At 57.4% G+C, this 25,670-nt stretch overlaps 1 protein-coding gene across 1 annotated transcript in view; it reads right to left on the reverse strand.

The window, feature by feature from the left end:
- The window catches only part of sf3b2 (splicing factor 3b, subunit 2), a 47,055-nt gene extending 24,562 nt beyond the window's left edge, over positions 1 to 22,493 (reverse strand). Inside the window, exons 1-9 of the mRNA XM_038787465.1 lie at positions 22,359 to 22,493; positions 17,545 to 17,622; positions 17,209 to 17,430; positions 11,985 to 12,093; positions 9,847 to 9,983; positions 7,655 to 7,760; positions 4,860 to 4,936; positions 3,438 to 3,632; positions 555 to 704 (exon numbers count right to left, since the gene is read on the reverse strand). Coding sequence (XP_038643393.1) covers positions 555 to 704; positions 3,438 to 3,632; positions 4,860 to 4,936; positions 7,655 to 7,760; positions 9,847 to 9,983; positions 11,985 to 12,093; positions 17,209 to 17,430; positions 17,545 to 17,583 — 1,035 coding nt within the window. The 5' untranslated portion in view covers positions 17,584 to 17,622; positions 22,359 to 22,493. The remainder of the gene's footprint in view (positions 1 to 554; positions 705 to 3,437; positions 3,633 to 4,859; positions 4,937 to 7,654; positions 7,761 to 9,846; positions 9,984 to 11,984; positions 12,094 to 17,208; positions 17,431 to 17,544; positions 17,623 to 22,358) is intronic.
- Between the last annotated feature and the right edge of the window lie 3,177 nt (positions 22,494 to 25,670).

Genomic DNA, 25,670 nt, shown 5'->3' on the forward strand with positions numbered 1-25,670 from the left:
CACAGCGCCAGGGACCCCGCCACCCCCGACTGGCACAGTGCCAGGGGCCCCACCTCCCCCCACTGGCACAGCGCCAGGGACCCCACCTCCCGCCACTGGCACAGTGCCAGGGACCCCGCCTCCCCCCACTGGCACAGCGCCAGGGACCCTGCCTCCCCCCACTGGCACAGCGCCAGGGACCCTGCCTCCCGCCACTGGCACAGTGCCAGGGACCCTACCTCCCCCACTGGCACAGCACCAGGGACCTACTGGCACAGTGCCAGGGACCCCGCCACCCCCCACTGGCACAGCGCAGGGACCCCGCCTCCCCCCCACTGGCACAGCGCAGGGACCCCGCCTCCCCCCCACTGGCACAGTGCCAGGGACCTACCTCCCCCCACTGACACAGCGCCAGGGACCCCACCTCCCCCCACTGGCACAGCGCCAGGGACCCCGCCACCCCCCACTGGCACAGTGCCAGGGACCCCACCTCCCCCCACTGGCACAGCACCAGGGATGCCGCCACCCGTGCTGGGTTTATGAAGGGAATTCTGTGGGGCAGCCTGGCCACTCACCATATCATCGTCACTGTCCAGATCATCATCGTCATCACTGCTCCCCTTTAGATCAGCATCAAAAGCCTTTTTCTTCAGCAGTACCGTGGATTCCAGTTTGTCTGCCTTGTCCGGCTCCTTGTCTTTGTCTTTCTTCACGTCGTCTGTCAGCTGGAACAAAGACACATTATTCAGACAAACCATCGGCATGTGGGCGGAGGGGGGGGGGAATACACATTCCTGCGTGTATATTGCGGCGTGCATGTGGCTGCGCGCATGTTGCAGCGTGCATGGGGGGTATAGCGGGCTCTGCCCACCGGGGGGTGGGGGGGGGCGGTGTGCTCAACATTGCTGCAAGTATATTGCTGCGTGCATGTCGCAGCCTGCATGTCGCAGCCTGCATGTCGCAGCCTGCATGTCGCAGCCTGCATGTCGCAGCCTGCATGTCGCAGCCTGCATGTCGCAGCCTGCATGTCGCAGCCTGCATGTCGCAGCCTGCATGTCGCAGCCTGCATGTCGCAGCCTGCATGTCGCAGCCTGCATGTCGCAGCCTGCATGTCGCAGCCTGCATGTCGCAGCCTGCATGTCGCAGCCTGCATGTCGCAGCCTGCATGTCGCGGCGTGCTTGTTGCAGCCTGCATGTCGCTGCGTGCATGTCCCTGCGTGCATGTCGCTGCGGGGCATGTCGCTGCGGGGCATGTCGCTGCGGGCATGTCGCTGCGGGGCATGTCGCTGCGTGCATGTCGATGCGTGCATGCCGCTGCGTGCATGTCGCTGCGTGCATGTCGCTGCCTGCATGTCGCTGCCTGCATGTCGCTGCCTGCATGTCGCTGCGTGCATGTCGCTGCGTGCATGCCGCTGCGTGCATGTTGCTGCGTGTATATTGCTGCGTGTATATTGCTGCGTGTATGTCGCTGCGTGTATGTCGCTGCGTGTATGTTGCTGCGTGCATGTTGCTGCGTGTATATTGCTGCGTGTATGTCGCTGCGTGTATATCGCTGCGTGCATGTCGCTGCCTGCATGTCGCTGCGGGGCATGTCGCTGCGTGCATGTTGCTGCGTGCATGTTGCTGCGTGCATGTCGCTGCCTGCATGTCGCTGCGGGGCATGTCGCTGCGTGCATGTTGCTGCGTGCATGTCGCTGCGGGGCATGTCGCTGCGTGCATGTTGCTGCGTGCATGTCGCTGCGTGCATGTTGCAGCGTGTATATTGCTGCGTGTATGTCGCTGTGTGCATGTCGCTGCGGGGCATGTCGCTGCGGGGCATGTTGCAGCGTGTATATTGCAGCGTGCATGTAGCTGCGGGCATGTCGCTGCGGGGCATGTTGCAGCGTGTATATTGCTGCGTGTATGTCGCTGTGTGCATGTCGCTGCCTGCATGTCGCTGCGGGGCATGTCGCTGCGTGCATGTTGCAGCGTGCATGTTGCAGCGTGTATATTGCAGCGTGCATGTCGCTGCGGGGCATGTCGCTGCGGGGCATGTCGCTGCGGGGCATGTCGCTGCGGGGCATGTCGCTGCGGGGCATGTCGCTGCGGGGCATGTCGCTGCGGGGCATGTCGCTGCGGGGCATGTCGCTGCGTGCATGTCGCTGCGGGGCATGTCGCTGCGGGGCATGTCGCTGCGGGGCATGTCGCTGCGGGGCATGTCGCTGCGGCCATGTCGCTGCGGGGCATGTCGCTGCGGGGCATGTCGCTGCGGGGCATGTCGCTGCGGGCATGTCGCTGCGGGGCATGTCGCTGCGGGGCATGTCGCTGCGGGGCATGTCGCTGCGGGGCATGTCGCTGCGGGGCATGTCGCTGCGTGCATGTCGCTGCGGGGCATGTCGCTGCGTGCATGTCGCTGCGGGGCATGTCGCTGCGGGGCATGTCGCTGCGGGGCATGTCGCTGCGTGCATGTCGCGGCGGGGCATGTCGCTGCGTGCATGTTGCTGCGTGCATGTCGCTGCGTGCATGTCGCTGCGGGGCATGTCGCTGCGGGGCATGTCGCTGCGGGGCATGTCGCTGCGTGCATGTCGCTGCGGGGCATGTCGCTGCGTGCATGTCGCTGCGTGCATGTTGCAGCGTGCATGTCGCTGCGGGGCATGTCGCTGCGTGCATGTCGCTGCGTGCATGTTGCAGCCTGCATGTCGCTGCGTGCATGTCGCTGCGGGGCATGTCGCTGCGGGGCATGTCGCTGCGGGGCATGTCGCTGCGTGCATGTCGCTGCGGGGCATGTCGCTGCGTGCATGTCGCTGCGTGCATGTTGCAGCCTGCATGTCGCTGCGTGCATGTCGCTGCGGGGCATGTCGCTGCGGGGCATGTCGCTGCGGGGCATGTCGCTGCGTACATGTCGCTGCGTGCATGTCGCTGCGGGGCATGTCGCTGCGTGCATGTCGCTGCGTGCATGTCGCTGCGTGCATGTCGCTGCCTGCATGTCGCTGCGTGCATGTCGCTGCGTGCATGTCGCTGCGTGCATGTCGCTGCGTGTATGTTGCTGCGTGCATGTCGCTGCGGGGCATGTCGCTGCGGGGCATGTCGCTGCGGGGCATGTCGCAGCGTGCATGTCGCTGCGTGCATGTTGCAGCGTGTATATTGCTGCGTGCATGTCGCTGCGTGTATGTCGCTGCGTGCATGTTGCAGCGTGTATATTGCTGCGTGTATGTCGCTGCGTGCATGTTGCAGCGTGTATATTGCTGCGTGTATGTCGCTGCGTGCATGTTGCAGCGTGCATGTTGCAGCGTGTATATTGCTGCGTGCATGTCGCTGCGTGCATGTTGCAGCGTGTATATTGCTGCGTGTATGTTGCAGCGTGCATGTCGCTGCGTGCATGTCGCTGCGGGGCATGTCGCTGCGGGGCATGTTGCAGCCTGCATGTCGCTGCGTGCATGTCGCAGCGTGTATAAACTCAGCGAGCCTCAGGTACTCACCCTAAAAGACTCAAATATCCTCTTGAAGTAGATGAAGTTGGTGTCGAAGATTTCGGGCTCTGCTGTCACATACTCCACTTCCACCTCCGATTCCGTGTCCGTCACTCCCGCCTTCTCCACCTTCTTTTCCCCGCCATTTTCCTCGCTCCGACTCGGCTTCTTCTTCTTCTTCCTATTCCGCCGCTTGCGATTTTTCTGAAAAAGATAAAAACCGTTGGTAATCACAGCTTCTAAAATCCAGGTCGATATTTCTGGGGCATCAAACAACTTGAATTTCTAATGGAACCCCCCCCCCCCCCCCCCGCCCTCGGGACATCCTAAAGTCAGCTTTTGGTTTTGAAACAAAGTCACTGTTCGGTTGTGGGAAACGCAGCAGTCAATTTACACACAGCAAGATCCCACACACAGCAATGTGAGAATGGCCCAGATCATCTGTTTTTACTGATGTTGGGCGAGGGATTAATATTGGCCCCAGGACACCGGGGAGAACTCCCTCAGTACTGACCCTCTGACAGTGCGGCTCCCTCAGTACTGACCCTCTGACAGTGCGGCACTCCCTCAGTACTGACCCTCTGACAGTGCAGCACTCCCTCAGTACTGACCCTCTGACAGTGCAGCACTCCCTCAGCACTGACCCTCTGACAGTGCGGCTCCCTCAGTACTGACCCTCTGACAGTGCAGTGCTCCCTCAGTACTGACCCTCTGACAGTGCGGCACTCCCTCAGTACTGACCCTCTGACAGTGCGGCACTCCCTCAGTACTGACCCTCTGACAGTGCAGCACTCCCTCAGTACTGACCCTCTGACAGTGCGCCACTCCCTCAGTACTGACCCTCTGAGGTGAGCTGGTGGTACGTCAGCATTGACAGAGGGTCAATGTGATTGGGCAGCACGGTAGCATTGTGGATAGCACAATTGCTTCACAGCTCCAGGGTCCCAGGTTCGATTCCGGCTTGGGTCACTGTCTGTGTGGAGTCTGCACATCCTCCCCGTGTGTGCGTGGGTTTCCTCCGGGTGCTCCGGTTTCCTCCCACAGTCCAAAGATGTGCAGGTTAGGATGGATTGGCCATGATAAATTGCCCTTAGTGTCCAAAATTGCCCTTAGTGTTGGGTGGGGTTACTGGGTTATGGGGATAGGGTGGAGGGTGTTGACCTTGGGTAGGGTGCTCTTTCCAAGAGCCGGTGCAGACTCGATGGGCCGAGTGGCCTCCTTGTGCACTGTAAATTCTATGAAATGGCCGAAATTAGGGCGTAATTTTATTTGGGTGCTGCATGTTCACAGAACCGTCCGATGTCGACACAGATGGAGGATCCCTGTGAGACAGGGCCAAGGATAATGAGTGGAGAGAGAGATACTGCTGGTGTGTGGGTCAGTCACACAATCAGTGCAGTGGGAGAGATACGCCATTCCATTCTCACAAACCTCTTTCTTCGATAACGAGTATACAAGTTCCTCCTCTTCAGTATCAGCTGGGGTTAAAGTTGCTGCATCGACATCATCTGTGGAAACACAAGCAGAACTTAGTACGAGACAGGAGAGCTGGACTCACTCTGACCTGCACCCAGACTCAGGACGACTCATTACAGGATCTGGCCTCACCCCCACCGGCAGAGGATACAGCAGGATTTAGATCGTTTGGAGACTTGGGCGGAGAGATGGCAGACGGAGTTTAATCCAGACAAATGTGAGGTAATGCATTTCGGAAGGTCTAATTCAGGTCGGGAATATACAGTGAATGGTAGAACCCCCAAGAGTATTGACAGTCAGAGAGATCTAGGTGTACAGGTCCACAGGTCACTGAAAGGGGCAACACAGGTGGAGAAGGTAGTCAAGAAGGCATACGGCATGCTTGCCTTCATTCTCCGGGGCATTGTGTATAAGAATTGGCAATTCATGTTGCAGCTGTGAACCTTAGTTAGGCCACAATTCTGGTCGCCACACTACCAGAAGGATGTGGAGGCTTTAGAGAGGGTGCAGAAGAGATTTACCAGGATGTTGCCTGGTATGGAGGGCATTAGCTATGAGGAGCGGTTGAATAAACTCGGATTGTTCTCACTGGAACGACAGAGGTTGAGGGGCGACCTGATAGAGGTCTACACAATTATGAGGGGCATAGACAGAGTGGATAGTCAGAGGCTTTTCCCCAGGGCAGAGGGGTGAATTACTAGGGGGCATAGGTTTAAGGTGCGAGGGGCAAGGTTTAGAGGAGATGTACGAGGCAAGTTTTTTTTTTACACAGAGGGTAGTGGGTGCCTGGAACTCGCTGCCGGAGGAGGTGGTGGAAGCAGGGACGATAGTGACGTTTAAGGGGCATCTGGACAAATACATGAATAGGATGGGAAGAGGGGGATACGGACCCAGGAAGTGCAGAAGATTTTAGTTTAGACGGGCAGCATGATCGGCACAGGCTTGGAGGGCCGAAGGGACTGTTCCTGTGCTGGACTTTTGTGTGTTCTTTGTTTGACACCCAGCCTCCGGAAAGCTCACTGCAAATACTGTGTGTCATTGACCCATTACTTTAGTTAGAAACTGGGTAAAGCTCCCTCTACACTGTCCCCATCAAACACTCCCAGGACAGGTGCAGCACGGGGTTAGATACAGAGTAAAGCTCCCTCTACACTGTCCCCATCAAACACTCCCAGGACAGGTAAAGCACGGGGTTAGATACAGAGTAAAGCTCCCTCTACACTGTCCCCATCAAACACTCCCAGGACAGGTACAGCACGGGGTTAGATACAGAGTAAAGCTCCCTCTACACTGTCCCCATCAAACACTCCCAGGACAGGTAAAGCACGGGGTTAGATACAGAGTAAAGCTCCCTCTACACTGTCCCCATCAAACACTCCCAGGACAGGTACAGCACGGGGTTAGATACAGAGTAAAGCTCCCTCTACACTGTCCCCATCAAACACTCCCAGGACAGGGACAGCACGGGGTTAGATACAGAGTAAAGCTCCCTCTAAACTGTCCCCATCAAACACTCCCAGGACAGGTACAGCACGGGGTTAGATACAGAGTAAAGCTCCCTCTACACTGTCCCCATCAAACACCCCCAGGACAGATACAGCACGGGGTTAGATACAGAGTAAAGCTCCCTCTACACTGTCCCCATCAAACACTCCCAGGACAGGTACAGCACGGGGTTAGATACAGAGTAAAGCTCCCTCTACACTGTCCCCATCAAACACTCCCAGGACAGGGACAGCACGGGGGTAGATACAGAGTAAAGCTCCCTCTACACTGTCCCCATCAAACACTCCCAGGACAGGTACAGCACGGGGTTAGATACAGCGTAAAGCTCCCTCTACACTGTCCCCATCAAACACTCTCAGGACAGGTACAGCACGGGGTTAGATACAGAGTAAAGCTCCCTCTACACTGTCCCCATCAAACACTCCCAGGACAGGTACAGCACGGGGTTAGATACAGAGTAAAGCTCCCTCTGCACGTTCCCCATCAAACACTCCCAGGACAGGTACAGCACGGGGTTAGATACAGAGTAAAGCTCCCTCTACACTGTCCCCATCAAACACTCCCAGGACAGGGACAGCACGGGGTTAGATACAGAGTAAAGCTCCCTCTACACTGTCCCCATCAAACACTCCCAGGACAGGTACAGCACGGGGTTAGATACAGCGTAAAGCTCCCTCTACACTGTCCCCATCAAACACTCCCAGGACAGGTACAGCACGGGGTTAGATACAGAGTAAAGCTCCCTCTACACTGTCCCCATCAAACACTCTCAGGACAGGTACAGCACGGGGTTAGATACAGAGTAAAGCTCCCTCTACACTGTCCCCATCAAACACTCCCAGGACAGGTACAGCACGGGGTTAGATACAGAGTAAAGCTCCCTCTGCACGTTCCCCATCAAACACTCCCAGGACAGGTACAGCACGGGGTTAGATACAGAGTAAAGCTTCCTCTACACTGTCCCCATCAAACACTCCCAGGACAGGTACAGCACGGGGTTAGATACAGAGTAAAGCTCCATCCACACTGTCCCCATCAAACACTCCCAGGACAGGTACAGCACGGGGTTAGATACAGAGTAAAGCTCCCTCTACACTGTCCCCATCAAACACTCCCAGGACAGGTACAGCACGGGGTTAGATACAGAGTAAAGCTCCCTCTACACTGTCCCCATCAAACACTCCCAGGACAGGAACGGCTCGGGGTTAAGTGAAACTCTCTCTCCAGGCGTGTCCTCCACGTACCGGAAATCTCCCCTGCTGCCGTCAGCTCCACCTGCCGTTGCTCTTTGAGCTGAAGGATCTTCTCCAGGACTTGGGGAATTCTGGGACCAGGACCCACATCGTCACTCTGCACCAAGAGAAAGTTTATTAGCTTCATCAGCCCGAGTTCTGTGTTACTGTAAATGTGTGCTCAGGTACAGGATGGATGATCTAACCCCCATCACTCACTCCTCAGTTACTCCCTGGCCGAGTGCAGCCAGAGGATCTCTCAACCAGGCTTCCTGTGTTCACCCCTTGCCCGTGGGAGACGGCCAGTGGCGGCCATGAGCTGAGTGGCTGCTCGAAAGGCGGCTCCCTCCTGCAAACCGGATTCGCCGGCCCAGCTGATGGCAGAGAAGCTGCTGGAGCTCATCACAACTCCAGAAACCCTGAGAAACGGTGAAGAGGGCCACATGGCAGCAGAGGCCGCGATGGGGCCCATAAAGGAGGCAATGGAGAGAGGGGAACGGAGGCCGAGGGCACAGGAGGTAACTGTGCCTCGCTTGAAGCCCAGGTGGCAAAGGTTGGTGACGAGCCAGAAAGCACTGAAAGGGGAGGGTGGACAACCAGGAGAGAGAACAGCACCCTCCCCCCCGGCAGTGAGAGAGACAGACAAACAGAGAGAGAGACAGAGAGAGATAGAGAGCAAGAGATGGAGAGCGAGCGAGAGAGAGCGAGCAAGAGGTGGAGTGAGAGAGAGAGAGCAAGAGGTGGAGTGAGAGAGAGAGAGCAAGAGATGGAGAGCGAGCGAGAGAGAGCAAGAGATGGAGAGCAAGCGACAGAGAGCAAGAGATGGAGTGAGAAAGAGAGAGAGAGATAGAGAGCAAGAGGTGGAGAGTGAGAGAGAGAGCAAGAGATGGAGAGTGAGAGAGAGATAGAGAGCAAGAGATGGAGAGTGAGAGAGAGATAGAGAGCAAGAGGTGGAGAGTGAGAGAGAGATAGAGAGCAAGAGATGGAGAGTGAGAGAGAGATAGAGAGCAAGAGGCGGAGAGTGAGAGAGAGATAGAGAGCAAGAGATGGAGTGAGAGAGAGATAGAGAGCAAGAGATGGAGAGAGAGAGAGATAGAGAGCAAGAGGTGGAGAGTGAGAGAGAGAGAGAGCAAGAGATGGAGAGTGAGAGAGAGATAGAGAGCAAGAGGCGGAGAGTGAGAGAGAGATAGAGAGCAAGAGATGGAGTGAGAGAGAGATAGAGAGCAAGAGGTGGAGAGTGAGAGAGAGAGAGAGCAAGAGGCGGAGAGTGAGAGAGAGATAGAGAGCAAGAGATGGAGTGAGAGAGAGCAAGAGATGGAGAGTGAGAGAGAGATAGAGAGCAAGAGATGGAGAGCGAGAGAGAGACAAACAGAGAGACGGATGGATCGAGCCCCAGAGTAGGAGCCAAATCAAGAACACCAGGAGAATTATCACCTTCGTGGAGGTTCAACCGCTCGAGGGAAAAGGAGTTTTCCATCTTCTCCCATCCCCCAATCGACCTCTTTGTGGTGCGGATGGTGATGCCTACCAGGGTACACTAAACCGGAATACGGATCAGCGAGCCTCTTCCCGGAGGATAAGTACGACCGGTGTCAAGGGTGTCCGGCCAACCACATTCACGGTGCGATCCTGTTGCAAACCCGCTGGGTTCTGGACCGCCTTCTTTGAGGCCATGTCCAGAGTGGTGGGGGGTAAAGATGGAGCTATATCTGCAGCCGCAGTGTCCGGGGTATCGGAGCACCCAGAATTCTGTGTGGGGAGAGGGGCCGAAGCCGGCCCTCCCCTTCCCTGAATGGCCGGCAGAGACTCCTGCTTGGATGGAGGTTGGCAGCAGCAGCCCCCCCCAGGGTCTGGAGACTGGCTGCCCAACCTAGCGGAGTTTCCAAATCTAGAAAAAAATCTAATTGGCCATCGGGGGATCCGAGGGTTTCCCCCACACGTGTAAACAAGCTGTGCCAGATCACATCCTATATCACTCCTTCCTGGGGCACTGTTTATTCTGCTCTGTTCGGTTTGATTCATGTAAATTTGGCCGGAATGAGCCGGCGCAAAGGGTGTAAATTATTTATAACCTCAAGTTACAATTAATACAACTGTGATGAAAAATGATTAGCACGTGCTGTGGCCCACAGGAACATGGTCCTGTGGAGCAGTAATACAGGGCTTGGCAAGCGGCCTGTTTTATGCTGTGTGTATCCAGTTACCTCTCTGTTCTCTTCGCCAGGTGGTGGTGGGGGCCCACGAAGACGGGGTCCCAAGCTGGGGACACCCAATGGAGCAGAAGTCACCGAGACAATGGGTCGCCCACCCGACAGGGACATCGGCAGAGGGGAGCTGCTCACTGTGGTCAAAGGAGAAAACAAACATCAAATAACAACTAGAGGAAATAAACACTCAAAAAATATCCACCCCTTCCACCGCCACCAAGGACACCCCCAATACCCCACCCTCTGACAGTGCGGCACTCCCTCAGTACTGACCCTCTGACAGTGCAGCACTCCCTCAGTTCTGACCCTCTGACAGTGCGGCACTCCCTCAGTACTGACCCTCTGACAGTGCGGCACTCCCTCAGTACTGACCCTCTGACAGTGCGGCACTCCCTCAGTACTGACCCTCTGACAGTGCGGCGCTCCCTCAGTACTGACCCTCTGACAGTGCGGCACTCCCTCAGTACTGACCCTCTGACAGTGCGGCACTCCCTCAGTACTGACCCTCTGACAGTGCGGCACTCCCTCAGTACTGACCCTCTGACAGTGCGGCACTCCCTCAGTACTGACCCTCTGACAGTGCAGCACTCCCTCAGTACTGACCCTCTGACAGTGCGGCGCTCCCTCAGTACTGACCCTCTGACAGTGCGGCACTCCCTCAGTACTGACCCTCTGACAGTGCGGCACTCCCTCAGTACTGACCCTCTGACAGTGCGGCACTCCCTCAGTACTGACCCTCTGACAGTGCGGCACTCCCTCAGTACTGACCCTCTGACAGTGCGGCATTCCCTCAGTACTGACCCTCTGACAGTGCGGCACTCCCTCAGTACTGACCCTCTGACAGTGCGGCACTCCCTCAGTACTGACCCTCTGACAGTGCGACTCTCCCTCAGTACTGACCCTCTGACAGTGCAGCACTCCCTCAGTACTGACCCTCTGACAGTGCGGCGCTCCCTCAGTACTGACCCTCTGACAGTGCAGCACTCCCTCAGTACTGACCCTCTGACAGTGCAGCACTCCCTCAGTACTGACCCTCTGACAGTGCAGCACTCCCTCAGTACTGACCCTCTGACAGTGCAGCACTCCCTCAGTACTGACCCTCTGACAGTGCGGCACTCACTCAGTACTGACCCTCTGACAGTGCGGCACTCCCTCAGTACTGACCCTCTGACAGTGCAGCACTCCCTCAGTACTGACCCTCTGACAGTGCGGCACTCCCTCAGTACTGACCCTCTGACAGTGCAGCACTCCCTCAGTACAGACCCTCTGACAGTGCGGCACTCCCTCAGTACTGACCCTCTGACAGTGCGGCACTCCCTCAGTACTGACCCTCTGACAGTGCAGCACTCCCTCAGTACTGACCCTCTGACAGGGCGGCACTCCCTCAGTACTGACCCTCTGACAGTGCGGCACTCCCTCAGTACTGACCCTCTGACAGTGCAGCACTCCCTCAGTACTGACCCTCTGACAGTGCAGCACTCCCTCAGTACTGACCCTCTGACAGTGCGGCACTCCCTCAGTACTGACCCTCTGACAGTGCGGCGCTCCCTCAGTACTGACCCTCTGACAGTGCAGCACTCCCTCAGTACTGACCCTCTGACAGTGCGGCACTCCCTCAGTACTGACCCTCTGACAGTGCGGCGCTCCCTCAGTACTGACCCTCTGACAGTGCAGCACTCCCTCAGTACTGACCCTCTGACAGTGCGGCACTCCCTCAGTACTGACCGTCTGACAGTGCAGCGCTCCCTCAGTACTGACCCTCTGACAGTGCAGCACTCCCTCAGTACTGACCCTCTGACAGTGCGGCACTCCCTCAGTACTGACCCTCTGACAGTGCGGCTCTCCCTCAGTACTGACACTGGGTGGGATAGCCTAGAATCTGGGATAGAGTCTCTGTACAATGGGCTCTGACTGGGAAGCGTCTTTCCAGCCACTGGGCGTTTTGCATCTTGCTCCATTTTAAATGCAGCATCAATCTGGCCTGCACCATGGTTCAAAACCAGGAACTCCACATCTCCTCACAGAGGTGAGCAGTCCCACACCGGCCTGGTGCCAGAATACTGCCGATTACAGCTCCTCACCCCCACATACCCAACACAGAGACGCAGTGCTGCGCGGCATCAAATCAACATTACCTCTTGGCCCTAATGTCGGGCGTGGCCCAATTTCCATGGATCTCGATCCGGGGGGTCCCTGCTGCATATGAACCATTTCCTGCTGCTGCCGTTCGCGTTCGTGTAAGGCCTGAGAGAGAGGGGGGGGGTGGGGGAGACAGAGAGAGAGACACAGAGAGAGACAGCTTAGAGCGAGCTACAAATCATGCATTTGGAAACATATACGTACACTCTGTACATACATCCGAGACAGCTGACCATCCATACCTCACCTCCCCCCCTCCGATCCTCTTACACATGGATCCACGCTCATTGCCGCACACTTGCACTTTTACAAAGTGCCTGGTTCGCACAGATTCCACCTCCGGCTGCAGCCGGAGCCCAACACACCCAGCTCCCACACACCCAGCTCCCAAAGCATCCCGATCCCACACACCCAGCTCCCACAGCATCCCGATCCCACACACCCAGCTCCCACAGCATCCCGATCCCACACACCCAGCTCCCACAGCATCCCGATCCCACACACCCAGCTCCCACAGCATCCCGATCCCACACACCCAGCTCCCACAGCATCCCGATCCCACACCCAGCTCCCACAGCATCCCGATCCCACACACCCAGCTCCCACAGCATCCCGATCCCACACACCCAGCTCCCACAGCATCCCGATCCCACACACCCAGCTCCCACAGCATCCCGATCCCACACACCCAGCTCCCACAGCATCCCGATCCCACACACCCAGCTCCCACAGCATCCCGATCCCACACACCCAGCTCCCACAGCATCCCGATCCCACACACCCAGCTCCCACAGCATCCCGATCCCACACACCCAGCTCCCACAGCATCCCGATCCCACACACCCAGCTCCCACAGCATCCCGATCCCACACCCAGCTCCCACAGCATCCCGATCCCACACACCCAGCTCCCACAGCATCCCGATCCCACACACCCAGCTCCCACAGCATCCCGATCCCACACACCCAGCTCCCACAGCATCCCGATCCCACACACCCAGCTCCCACAGCATCCCGATCCCACACACCCAGCTCCCACAGCATCCCGATCCCACACACCCAGCTCCCACAGCATCCCGATCCCACACACCCAGCTCCCACAGCATCCCGATCCCGGACACCCAGCTCCCACAGCATCCCGATCCCGGACACCCAGCTCCCACAGCATCCCGATCCCACACACCCAGCTCCCACAGCATCCCACACACCCAGCTCCCACAGCATCCCGATCCCACACACCCAGCTCCCACAGCATCCCGATCCCACACACCCAGCTCCCACAGCATCCCGATCCCAGACACCCAGCTCCCACAGCATCCCGATCCGACACACCCAGCTCCCACAGCATCCCACACACCCAGCTCCCACAGCATCCCGATCCCACACACCCAGCTCCCACAGCATCCCGATCCCACACACCCAGCTCCCACAGCATCCCGATCCCACAGCATCCCGATCCCACAGCATCCCGATCCCACAGCATCCCGATCCCACAGCATCCCGATCCCACACACCCAGCTCCCACAGCATCCCGATCCCACACACCCAGCTCCCACAGCATCCCGATCCCACACACCCAGCTCCCACAGCATCCCGATCCCACACACCCAGCTCCCACAGCATCCCGATCCCACACACCCAGCTCCCACAGCATCCCGATCCCACACACCCAGCTCCCACAGCATCCCGATCCCACACACCCAGCTCCCACAGCATCCCGATCCCACACACCCAGCTCCCACAGCATCCCGATCCCACACACCCAGCTCCCACAGCATCCCGATCCCACACACCCAGCTCCCACAGCATCCCGATCCCACACACCCAGCTCCCACAGCATCCCGATCCCACACACCCAGCTCCCACAGCATCCCGATCCCGGACACCCAGCTCCCACAGCATCCCGATCCCGGACACCCAGCTCCCACAGCATCCCGATCCCACACACCCAGCTCCCACAGCATCCCACACACCCAGCTCCCACAGCATCCCGATCCCACACACCCAGCTCCCACAGCATCCCGATCCCACACACCCAGCTCTCACAGCATCCCGATCCCGGACACCCAGCTCCCACAGCATCCCGATCCGACACACCCAGCTCCCACAGCATCCCACACACCCAGCTCCCACAGCATCCCGATCCCACACACCCAGCTCCCACAGCATCCCGATCCCACACCCAGCTCCCACCGCATCCCGATCCCACAGCATCCCGATCCCACAGCATCCCGATCCCACACACCCAGCTCCCACAGCATCCCGATCCCACACACCCAGCTCCCACAGCATCCCGATCCCACACACCCAGCTCCCACAGCATCCCGATCCCACACACCCAGCTCCCACAGCATCCCGATCCCACACACCCAGCTCCCACAGCATCCCGATCCCACACACCCAGTTCCCACAGCATCCCGATCCCACACACCCAGCTCCCACATCATCCCGATCCCACACACCCAGCTCCCTCAGCATCCCGATCCCACACACCCAGCTCCCACAGCATCCCGATCCCACACACCCAGCTCCCACAGCATCCCGATCCCACACACCCAGCTCCCACAGCATCCCGATCCCACACACCCAGCTCCCACAGCAATCCCGATCCCAGCTCCCACAGCACCCGATCCCACACACACCCAGCTCCCACAGCATCCCGATCCCACACACCCAGCTCCCACAGCATCCCGATCCCACACACACCCAGCTCCACAGCATCCCGATCCCACACACCCCAGCTCCCACAGCATTCCGATCCCACACACCCAGCTCCCACAGCATCCCGATCCCACACACCCAGCTCCCACAGCATCCCGATCCCACACACCCAGCTCCCACAGCATCCCGATCCCACACACCCAGCTCCCACAGCATCCCGATCCCACACACCCAGCTCCCACAGCATCCCGATCCCACACACCCAGCTCCCACAGCATCCCGATCCCACACACCCAGCTCCCACAGCATCCCGATCCCACACACCCAGCTCCCACAGCATCCCGATCCCACACACCCAGCTCCCACAGCATCCCGATCCCACACACCCAGCTCCCACAGCATCCCGATCCCACACACCCAGCTCCCACAGCATCCCGATCCCACACACCCAGCTCCCACAGCATCCCGATCCCACACACCCAGCTCCCACAGCATCCCGATCCCACACCCAGCTCCCACAGCATCCCGATCCCACACACCCAGCTCCCACAGCATCCCGATCCCACACACCCAGCTCCCACAGCATCCCGATCCCACACACCCAGCTCCCACAGCATCCCGATCCCACACACCCAGCTCCCACAGCATCCCGATCCCACACACCCAGCTCCCACAGGATCCCGATCCCACACACCCAGCTCCCACAGCATCCCGATCCCACACACCCAGCTCCCACAGCATCCCGATCCCACACACCCAGCTCCCACAGCATCCCGATCCCACACACCCAGCTCCCACAGGATCCCGATCCCACACACCCAGCTCCCACAGCATCCCGATCCCACACCCAGCTCCCACAGCATCCCGATCCCACACACCCCAGCTCCCACAGCATCCCGATCCCACACACCCAGCTCCCACAGCATCCCGATCCCACACACCCAGCTCCCACAGCATCCCACACACCCAGCTCCCACAGCATCCCGATCCCACACACCCAGCTCCCACAGCATCCCGATCCCACACACCCAGCTCCCACAGCATCCCGATCCCACACACCCAGCTCCCACAGCATCCCGATCCCACACACCCAGCTCCCACAGCATCCCGATCCCACACACCCAGCTCCCACAGCATCCCGATCCCACACACCCAGCTCCACAGCATCCCGATCCCACACACCCAGCTCCCACAGCATCCCGATCCCACACACCCAGCTCCCACAGCATCCCGATCCCACACACCCAGCTCCCACAGCATCCCACACACCCAGCTCCCACAGCATCCCGATCCCACACACCCAGCTCCCACAGCATCCCGATCCCACACACCCAGCTCCCACAGCATCCCGATCCCACACACCCAGCTCCCACAGCATCCCGATCCCACACACCCAGCTCCCACAGCATCCCACACACCCAGCTCCCACAGCATCCCGATCCCACACACCCAGCTCCCACAGCATCCCGATCCCAGCTCCCACAGCATCCCGATCCCACACACCCAGCTCCCACAGCATCCCGATCCCACACACCCAGCTCCCACAGCATCCCGATCCCACACACCCAGCTCCCACAGCATCCCGATCCCACACACCCAGCTCCCACAGCATCCCGATCCCACACACCTAGCTCCCACAGCATCCCGATCCCACACACCCAGCTCCCACAGCATCCCACACACCCAGCTCCCACAGCATCCCGATCCCACACACCCAGCTCCCACAGCATCCCGATCCCACACACCCAGCTCCCACAGGATCCCGATCCCGGACATTCAGCTCCCACAGCATCCCGATCCCACACACCCAGCTCCCACAGCATCCCAATCCCACACACCCAGCTCCCACAACATCCCGATCCCACACACCCAGCTCCCACAGCATCCCGATCCCGGACACCCAGCTCCCACAGCATCCCGATCCCACACACCCAGCTCCCACAGCATCCCGATCCCACACACCCAGCTCCCACAGCATCCCGATCCCGGACACCCAGCTCCCACAGCATCCCGATCCCACACACCCAGCTCCCACAGCATCCCGATCCCGGACACCCAGCTCCCACAGCATCCCAATCCCACATACCCAGCTCCCACAGGCTCCCAAAGGGGGCCGGGGCTGTGGGAAAATATGAGACAGATTAATCACGGATCAGGTTGGGGCAGAATCAAAGGGCAGAACGGCCTCCTCTGTGACCCGGCCGCCGACCCCTGGAGAACCGCCTGCCAACCCGACCTCCGACCCCACAACCCGCCCACCGACGGCGATCCGGCCATCGAACCCGCGACCTGGCTGCCGACCCCGCGACCCGGCTGCCGACCCCGCGACCCGGCTGCCGACCCCGCGACCCGGCTGCCGACCCCGCGACCCGGCTGCCGACCCCGCGAACCGGCTGTTGACCCCGCGACCTTGTGGTGTAAGCACTAACTGAACAAAGCCGTACACAAGCACACCGGCTTCCCATTGTTCCCCACCCCTCCCCTCCCCTCGTTCCCCAGCTACCCCCCCCCCCCCCCCCCCCGGCCATCTGCACCCCCTCCCGCTGTGCCAGTCATTTACCTGCTTTGCCCGCTCCTCCTGCTGGATCAGGATGGCCGCCTGCTGTTGTGCCAGTTTGAGTCGCTCCTCCTCGGACAGGGTAGACGGGTCCACCGAGGGCATGTGGAGACGCGGGCCCATTCCCGGCGGGACCACGCCCAGGGGGAAGCCCATCTGCATCCCAGGTGGAAGGGGCATGCGGGAAATTCCCATCGTGCGGGGAGGGAGCTGCATCCCAGGCACCTGGAAGAGAGGAAACAGAGAGGTTAGCCGGGCGAGCGAGGGTCGTGCCAAACCCGACACCACCCCCCTCACGTCAGGGTGGCGAGATTACAACACTGGCGACGGCCAGCTTACCTGCCCGGGCAGCGGTGGCAATGGGTGCCCCTTATCCATGTCATCGCCTCGCAAAGGTCGGGTCAAGGCCACTCCATTCTGTGAAGGCAGGAAGCAGAGGATCGGTCAGAGCTGCCACAGGATACAGAACTGGAACCAGTCACTGAGCAGCTAGCATCAAAAACCCCCTCGGTGAGAATATATCTCCAGGTAAACCCACCCTCCATCAATAATTAAAGCAGAACTCGAGTGACGAGGCTGCTAAATATCGATCTTCACCCGGCACATCTTTGGGTTGGGGGGGGTGAGACCCACGCAGACACGGGGAGAATGTGCAAACTCCACACGGACAGTGACCCAGGGCCGGGATTCGTACCCGGGTCCTCAGCTCCGCAAGGCAGCAGTGCTAACCACTGTGCCACCGTGCTGCCTAAACTTACCGAAACGTAAATATCCCCCGACAGCGCGGATGCCGAGGGGACTGGGAAATCGGGAATTGGGTTTAAAATTGAGGGCTGTCCCAGCGAAGTCCCAGATGAGGGGGAATCTCTTCTCCCGACTCTCATTCACCTGTGGAATTCACTATCCCAGAGAGCAGCGGGGGCTGTGGGTCATCAACTATATTTGGGGCTGACAGCTTTGCAGAATGGTTTAACTGAGCATTTCTAAAGCCGGAGCGGACAAGGCGACGGAGAGAGTGCTGGAGAACAGGCGTCCAGCAGACAGGCGTCTGACGGTTGGCAGAGACAGAACGGGCCGAAGGGCCTCGTTCCGTGCTGTAAATCCGGAGGACTCTACAAGGGGGCGGAGGGTTAAGGGAACAGGCAGGAAAGGGGATGCAAGGCCACAATTAGATCAGACTTGATCACGCTGCCGTTGGATACAACCAAAGCTGGTTCCATACAGTCCTCCAAAGACTCTCCTGCCGTTTGAGAGCGAGTCACGGGGTCAGAGTTTTCACAGCACGAGGCCATTCAATCTCACTCAGTGTCAGATTCAAGGAGCCGAACAGGTCTGCAACCCCAATAGGTTACAGAGATAGGGAGGGTTACAGGGACTGGAGGAGGTTACAGAGATAGGGAGGGGTGTCGGGGCTGGAGGAGGTTACAGAGAGAGGGAGGGTTGTAGGGGCTGGAGGAGGTTACAGAGATAGGGAGGGGTTGTAGGGGCTGGAGGAGGTTACAGAGATAGGGAGGGGTTGTAGGGGCTGGAGGAGGTTACAGAGATAGGGAGGGGTGTAGGGGCTGGAGGAGGTTACAGAGATAGGGAGGGTTACAGGGGCTGGACGAGGTTACAGAGATAGGGAGGGTTACAGGGGCTGGAGGAGGTTACAGAGATAGGGAGGGTTGTCGGGGCTGGAGGAGGTTACAGAGGTAGGGAGGGTTGTAGGGACTGGAGGAGGTTACAGAGATGGAGAGGGTTGTAGGGACTGGAGGAGGTTACAGAGAAAGGGAGGGGTGTAGGGGCTGGAGGGGGTTACAGAGATAGGGAGGGTTGTAGGGACTGGAGGAGGTTACAGAGATGGAGAGGGTTGTAGGGAATGGAGGAGGTTACAGAGATAGGGAGGGTTGCAGGGACTGGAGGAGGTTACAGAGATAGGGAGGGTTGTAGGGGCTGGAGGAGGTTACAGAGATAGGGAGGGGTGTAGGGACTGGAGGAGGTTACAGAGATAGGGAGGGTTGTAGGGGCTGGAGGAGGTTACAGAGATAGGGAGGGTTGTAGGGGCTGGAGGGGGTTACAGAGATAGGGAGGGTTACAGGGGCTGGAGGAGGTTACAGAGATAGGGAGGGTTGGAGGGGACGGGAGGAGGTTACAGAGATAGGGAGGGTTGGAGGGGCTGGAGGAGGTTACAGAGATAGGGAGGGTTGGAGGGAACGGGAGGAGGTTACAGAGATAGGGAGGGTTGTAGGGGCTGGAGGACATTACAGAGGTAAGAAGGGTTATAAGGGCTGAAGGAGGTTACAGAGATAGGGAGGGTTGTCGGGGCTGGAGGAGGTTAAAGAGATATGGAGGGTTGTAGGGGCTGGAGGAGGTTACAGAGATAGGGAGGGGTGTAGGGGCTGGAGGAGGTTACAGAGATAGGGAGGGGTGTAGGGGCTGGAGGAGGTTACAGAGATAGCGAGGGTTGTAGGGGCTAGAGGAGGGTACAGAGATAGGAAGGGTTGTGGGGGCTGGAGGAGGTTACAGAGATAGCGAAAGTTCTAGGGGCTTGAGGAGGTTACAGAGATAGGGAGGGTTGTAGGGGCTGGAGGAGGTTACAGAGATAGGGAGGGGTGTAGGGGCTGGAGGAGGTTACAGAGATAGGGAGGGTTGTCGGGGCTGGAGGAGGTTACAGAGATAGGGAGGATTGTCGGGGCTGGAGGAGGTTACAGAGATAGGGAGGGTTGTCGGGGCTGGAGGAGGTTACAGAGATAGGGAGGGTTGTAGGGGCTGGAGGAGGTTACAGAGATAGGGAGGGTTGTAGGGGCTGGAGGAGGTTACAGAGATATGGAGGGTTGTCGGGGCTGGAGGAGGTTACAGAGATAGGGAGGGTTGTAGGGGGCTGGAGGAGGTTACAGAGATAGGGAGGGTTGTCGGGGCTGGAGGAGGTTACAGAGATAGGGAGGGTTATAGGGGCTGGAGGATGTTACAGAGATATGGAGGGTTGTCGGGGCTGGAGGAGGTTACAGAGATAGGGAGGGTTGTAGGGGCTGGAGGAGGTTACAGAGATATGGAGGGTTGTCGGGGCTGGAGGAGGTAATTACTATCCATGTGACAGATATATTTTATTTACTTACTAAATTTAGAGTACCCAATTCATTTTTTCCAATTAAGGGGCAATTTAGCGTGGCCAATCCACCTACCCTGCACATCTTTGGGTTGTGGGGGCGAAACCCACGCAGCCACGGGGAGAATGTGCAAACTCCACACAGACAGTGACCCAGAGCCGGGATCGAACCTGGGACGTCGGCGCCGTGAGGCTGTAGGGCTAACCCACTGCGCCACCGTGCTGCCCTGTCCATGTGACAGATTAAGAATGAATTCTAAGGGCAGCACGGCGGCGCAGTGGGTTAGCCCTGCTGCCTCACGGCGCCGAGGTCCCAGGTTCGATCCCGGCTCTGGGTCACTGTCCGTGTGGAGTTTGCACATTCTCCCCGTGCCTGCGTGGGTTTCACCCCCACAACCCAAAGATGTGCAGGGTAGGTGGATTGGCCACACTAAACTGCCCCTTAATTGGAAAAAATGAATTGAGTACTCTAAAATTTTAAACAAAGGAATGAATTCTAATTGTGGAAGTTGGTGGATCTGATGTTTGCTGGTGTTTTAGGATCTGCAGCCTGTCAAAATCATTCTAATTTTAAATTGTTAAAGATTTGAACCCTGCGTCACACATGCACCAAGCTGAAAATAAATCCTTTTGTTATATTTCTGAGACCATTCTTCCTCCGCAGCGTCTGAATGAAAGTTCTCCACAACAGACCCTCAATCAGCCAGGGCTGTCAATGGTGTTGGAGTGCTCCTGACTGCCCCTGCTGTCACTGTCCATTCAATGCTGCCGTTCTTTATAGTGAGATATTGATAACAGCAGCATCCATGTGTAACACAGGAACAGACCATTCGGCCCATCTGCTAGTGTTACTGACCCACACCATCCTCGTCCCAAGCCCCTCTACACCTCCCCCATTAACCTATCCTTCTATTCCTCTCTCCCTTGTGCTTATCCAGCTTCCCGCCGTAAATGTATTGACACTATTCACCTTGATCGTTCCCCGTGGGAGCGAGTCCCACATTCTCCCCACTCCCCGTGGCAGCGAGCCCCACATTCTCCCCACTCCCCGTGGGAGCGAGTCCCACATTCTCCCCACTCCCCGTGGCAGCGAGCCCCACATTCTCCCCACTCCCCGTGGGGATCGAGTCCCACATTCTCCCCCACTCCCCGTGGGAGCGAGTCCCACATTCTCCCCACTCCCCGTGGCAGCGAGCCCCACATTCTCCCCACTCCCCGTGGGAGGGAGTCCCACATTCTCCCCACTCCCCGTGGGAGGGAGTCCCACATTCTCCCCACTCCCCGTGGGAGCGAGTCCCACATTCTCCCCACTCCCCGTGGGAGCAAGTCCCACATTCTCCCCACTCCCCGTGGGAGGGAGTCCCACATTCTCCCCACTCCCTGTGGGGAGCGAGTCCCACATTCTCCCCACTCCCCGTGGGAGCGAGTCCCACATTCTCCCCCACTCCCTGTGGGAGCAAGTCCCACATTCTCACCACTCCCCGTGGGAGGGAGTCCCACGTTCTCCCCACTTCCCGTGGGAGTGAGACCCACATTCTCCCCACTCCCCGTGGGAGCGAGTCCCACATTCCCCCCCACTCCCCGTGGGAGCGAGTCCCACATTCCCCCCACTCCCCGTGGGAGCGATACCACATTCTCCCCACTCCCCGGGTTGAGAACTTTCTCCTGAATTCCCCCCGGATTTATTAGTCAGTCTAATTGATGGGCCCCCGAGTCCTGGTTCCCCCCCCCCCCCCCCCCCCCCCTCACAATTGGAAACTCGTCTCTATTGAAGCTATTGAAGTTGTTGAAGCTGTTTGTATAGTTGAAGCTGCTGACAGAGGAAATATCGGTCTCTCCACCCCTGGGTCAGGTCTATGCACAGATAATAGGAGCAGCATACGGCCATTCAGCCCATCGAGCCTATTCCGGCAAACACCACCATGGATGATTGAGGCTTCAACTCAATCTCCCTGCTCTCCCCGTCCATCGATCTCAGTCTTCAATCTATTCAGCAACGGAGTATCCACAACCCCCCTCCCGGAGGTGGAGAATTCTAAAAATTCACCACCCTTTCCGTCTCACTCACCTGCAAACTGTAATTCTGTAGCCGTTCAATGAGCTCCTCTCGCACACCTTTGAAAATAGAAGACAGGAGTATCAGAGGAGCTGGTGGTTACAGCCGAGAAAGAGGCAACAACACATCCGTGCCTCCTCTATCATTGTTTCATTTTAAACCACTGAAATAGCCTCCCCCACCCCGCTAACTAATTATCTAGCTGTCCCCGGAACCATGGAGTCCTTGCACAGTAACAATGCTGTAATCTGGAGTATTTACAGAGGATAAGGATCCGTTTCCTCTTTGTTATCACGATGTGGGAGGTCACAGAGCCCTCAGCCTTACTGAACTAACCCTCCTCCACTTTGGTCACAGTTACAGGAGCATCCGTTCCTGTAACAGTCTGATAACCAGCCCCCGAAATCCTTCCAATAACTCGCGCTGCCCCAAGTGAGGGGTGCGAGGGTATTTAAACCAACAGTGCGATGGGGAGGGGTATCTCCCCTCTCGGGATGTTTAAACGCACACGGGACTTCTCAACAGAAGACAGTCGGCAGCTCGAAATGTAATTCCTTAACACGGAGGGTGGGGAATTTACACAGCAGGATATCTAGTGTCAGGATGGGGGGGGGGGGGGAAAGAGAGAGAGAGAGAGAGAGAGAGAGAGAGAGAGAGAGAGAGAGAGAGAGAGAGAGAGGAGAGGAAAGAAGCAGCACAATGTTCATGGGGAACAAGCCGGACACAGCAGGAAGCTCAGAAGGAAAGGTTAATATTCCAGACGGCCACCTCATCCAGACAGCAAACAAGACCTTAACTCTCCCTCTCTGCGGGCGATGGTGGATCTGCGATCGACTCTCAGTCAGGTAATGATTTCCAAATCTTATTGAAGGCAGTAAATGTGACACGCGATCAAATATGATTTATTTCCGTCTTCTTTTTAAATAAATTTAGAGTACCCAATTATTTTTTTTTCAACGAAGGGGCAATTTAGTGTGGCCAATCCACCTACCCTGCACATCTTTGGGTTGTGGGGGCGAAACCCACGCAGACACGGGGGGGAATGTGCAAACTCCACACGGACAGTGACCCAGAGCCGGGATCGAACCTGGGACCTCGGCGCCGTGAGGCAGCAGTGCTAACCACTGCGCCACCCTGGGACACAATCAAATTAACTGTCAGGACGGGCTGGGTTTGGGGGTTGAAAGGGCTCCTCCTGTTCCTAATGACACTGGACACGGACTGGGTCTGTGATCAGTCGCCCCGGATAAAAGGACAGAGTCTCGGACGGATCAAATCCGCTTCACATGCGACCAGTCATTTGGATGTTAAACCTGGACTAATGATCTAAACACACTGATTCGGGGAGTTTTCGAGGTCACAAAGATGATTGATGCAGGTAGGGCAGTGGATGTTGTCTGTATGGACTTCAGTAAGGCCTTTGACAAAGTCCCTCATGGCAGACTGGTACAAAGGTGAAGTCACACGGGATCAGGGGTGAGCTGGCAAGGTGGATACAGAACTGGTCATAGAAGGCAGAGAGTAGCAATGGAAGGGAGCTTTTCGAATTGGAGGGCTGTGATTAATGGTGTTCCGCAGGGATCAGTGCTGGGACCTTTGCTGTTCGTAGTATATATAAATGATTTGGAGGAAAATGTAACTGGTCTGATTAGTAAGTTTGCAGACGACACAAAGGGTGTTGGAATTGCGGATAGCAATGAGGACTGTCAGAGGATACAGCAGGATTTAGATTATTTGGAGACTTGGGCGGAGAGATGGCAAATGGAGTTTAGAACATAGAACATAGAACAGTACAGCATAGAACAGTACAGCACAGAACAGGCCCTTCGGCCCTCGATGTTGTGCCGAGCAACTATTACCCTACTCAAACCCACGTATCCACCCTATACCCGTAACCCAACAACCCCCCCCCCCCTTAACCTTACTTATTAGGACACTACGGGCAATTTAGCATGGCCAATCCACCTAACCTGCACATCTTTGGACTGTGGGAGGAAACCGGAGTACCCGGAGGAAACCCACGCACACACGGGGAGGACGTGCAGACTCCGCACAGACAGTGACCCAGCCGGGAATCGAATTTATCCGGACAAATGTGAGGTGATGCATTTGGAAGGTCTAATGCAGGTAGGGAATATACAGTGAATGGTAGAACCCTCAAGAGTATTGACAGTCAGAGAGATCTAGGTGTACAGGTCCACGGGTCACTGAAAGGGGCAACACAGGTGGAGAGGGTAGTCAAGAAGGCATACGGCGTGCTTGCCTTCATTGGCCAGGGCATCGAGTATAAAATTTGGCAAGTAATGTTGCAGCTGTATAGAACCTTAGTTCGGCCACACTTGGAGTATAGTGTTCAATTCTGGTCGCTGCACTACCAGAAGGATGTGGAGACTTTAGAGAGGGTGCAGAAGAGATTTACTAGGATGTTGCCTGGTATGGAGGGCATTGGCTATGAGGAGAGGTTGAATAAACTTGGTTTGTTCTCACTGGAACGATGGAGGTTGAGGGGCGACCTGATAGAGGTCTACAAAATTATGAGGGCCATAGACAGAGTGGATAGTCAGAGACTTTTTCCCAGGGTAGAGGGGCCAATTACTCGGGGGCATAGGTTTAAGGTGCGAGGGGCAAGGTTTAGAGGAGATGTACGAGGCAAGCTTTTTTACACAGAGGGTAGTGGGTGCCTGGAACTCGCTGCCGGAGGAGGTGGTGGAAGCAGGGATGATAGTGACATTTAAGTGGCATCTTGATAAATACATGAATAGGATGGGAATAGAGGGATAAGGACCCAGGAAGTGCAGAAGATTGTAGTTTAGATGGGCAGCATGGTCGACACGGGCTTGGAGGGCCGAAGGGCCTGTTCCTGTGCTGTACTTTTCTTTGTTCTTTGTGTTCTCTGGAATTGCTAGGCGTGACACTCTGTTGTATTCCAGGAAGTGGCTCACCAACTTCTTCTCAAGGGGTTTTGTGGAAGGTTAACTCATTCATTAGGGCTCCCCGAGGAGGTAATAAGTCAAAGTGGATAAAGGGGAACCTGCCGATGTGGTGTACCTGGATTCCCAAAAGCCCTTTTAGAAGGTGTACGGGGGGGAGGGGGGGAAACGTGGATCATTTTCAGATTGACGATTAAAGGAATCGGGGCAGGAGACGGTACCACTCATTGATCCTGCTCCACCTGCCAATACCATCATGGTTCATCTTGGGGCCCCATTTCCATTCCTCCGCCCGTTCCCCGTATCCCTCGATTCCGAAACTCTGTCTCCCCCCCCCCACACAGACCGAAATGTATTCAGCAATGGGGCAGCCATAACCCCACAGCTGACCATT

Source organism: Scyliorhinus canicula, chromosome 31, assembly GCF_902713615.1.
Source record: "Scyliorhinus canicula chromosome 31, sScyCan1.1, whole genome shotgun sequence".
Classification (NCBI taxonomy): Eukaryota; Metazoa; Chordata; class Chondrichthyes; order Carcharhiniformes; family Scyliorhinidae; genus Scyliorhinus; species Scyliorhinus canicula.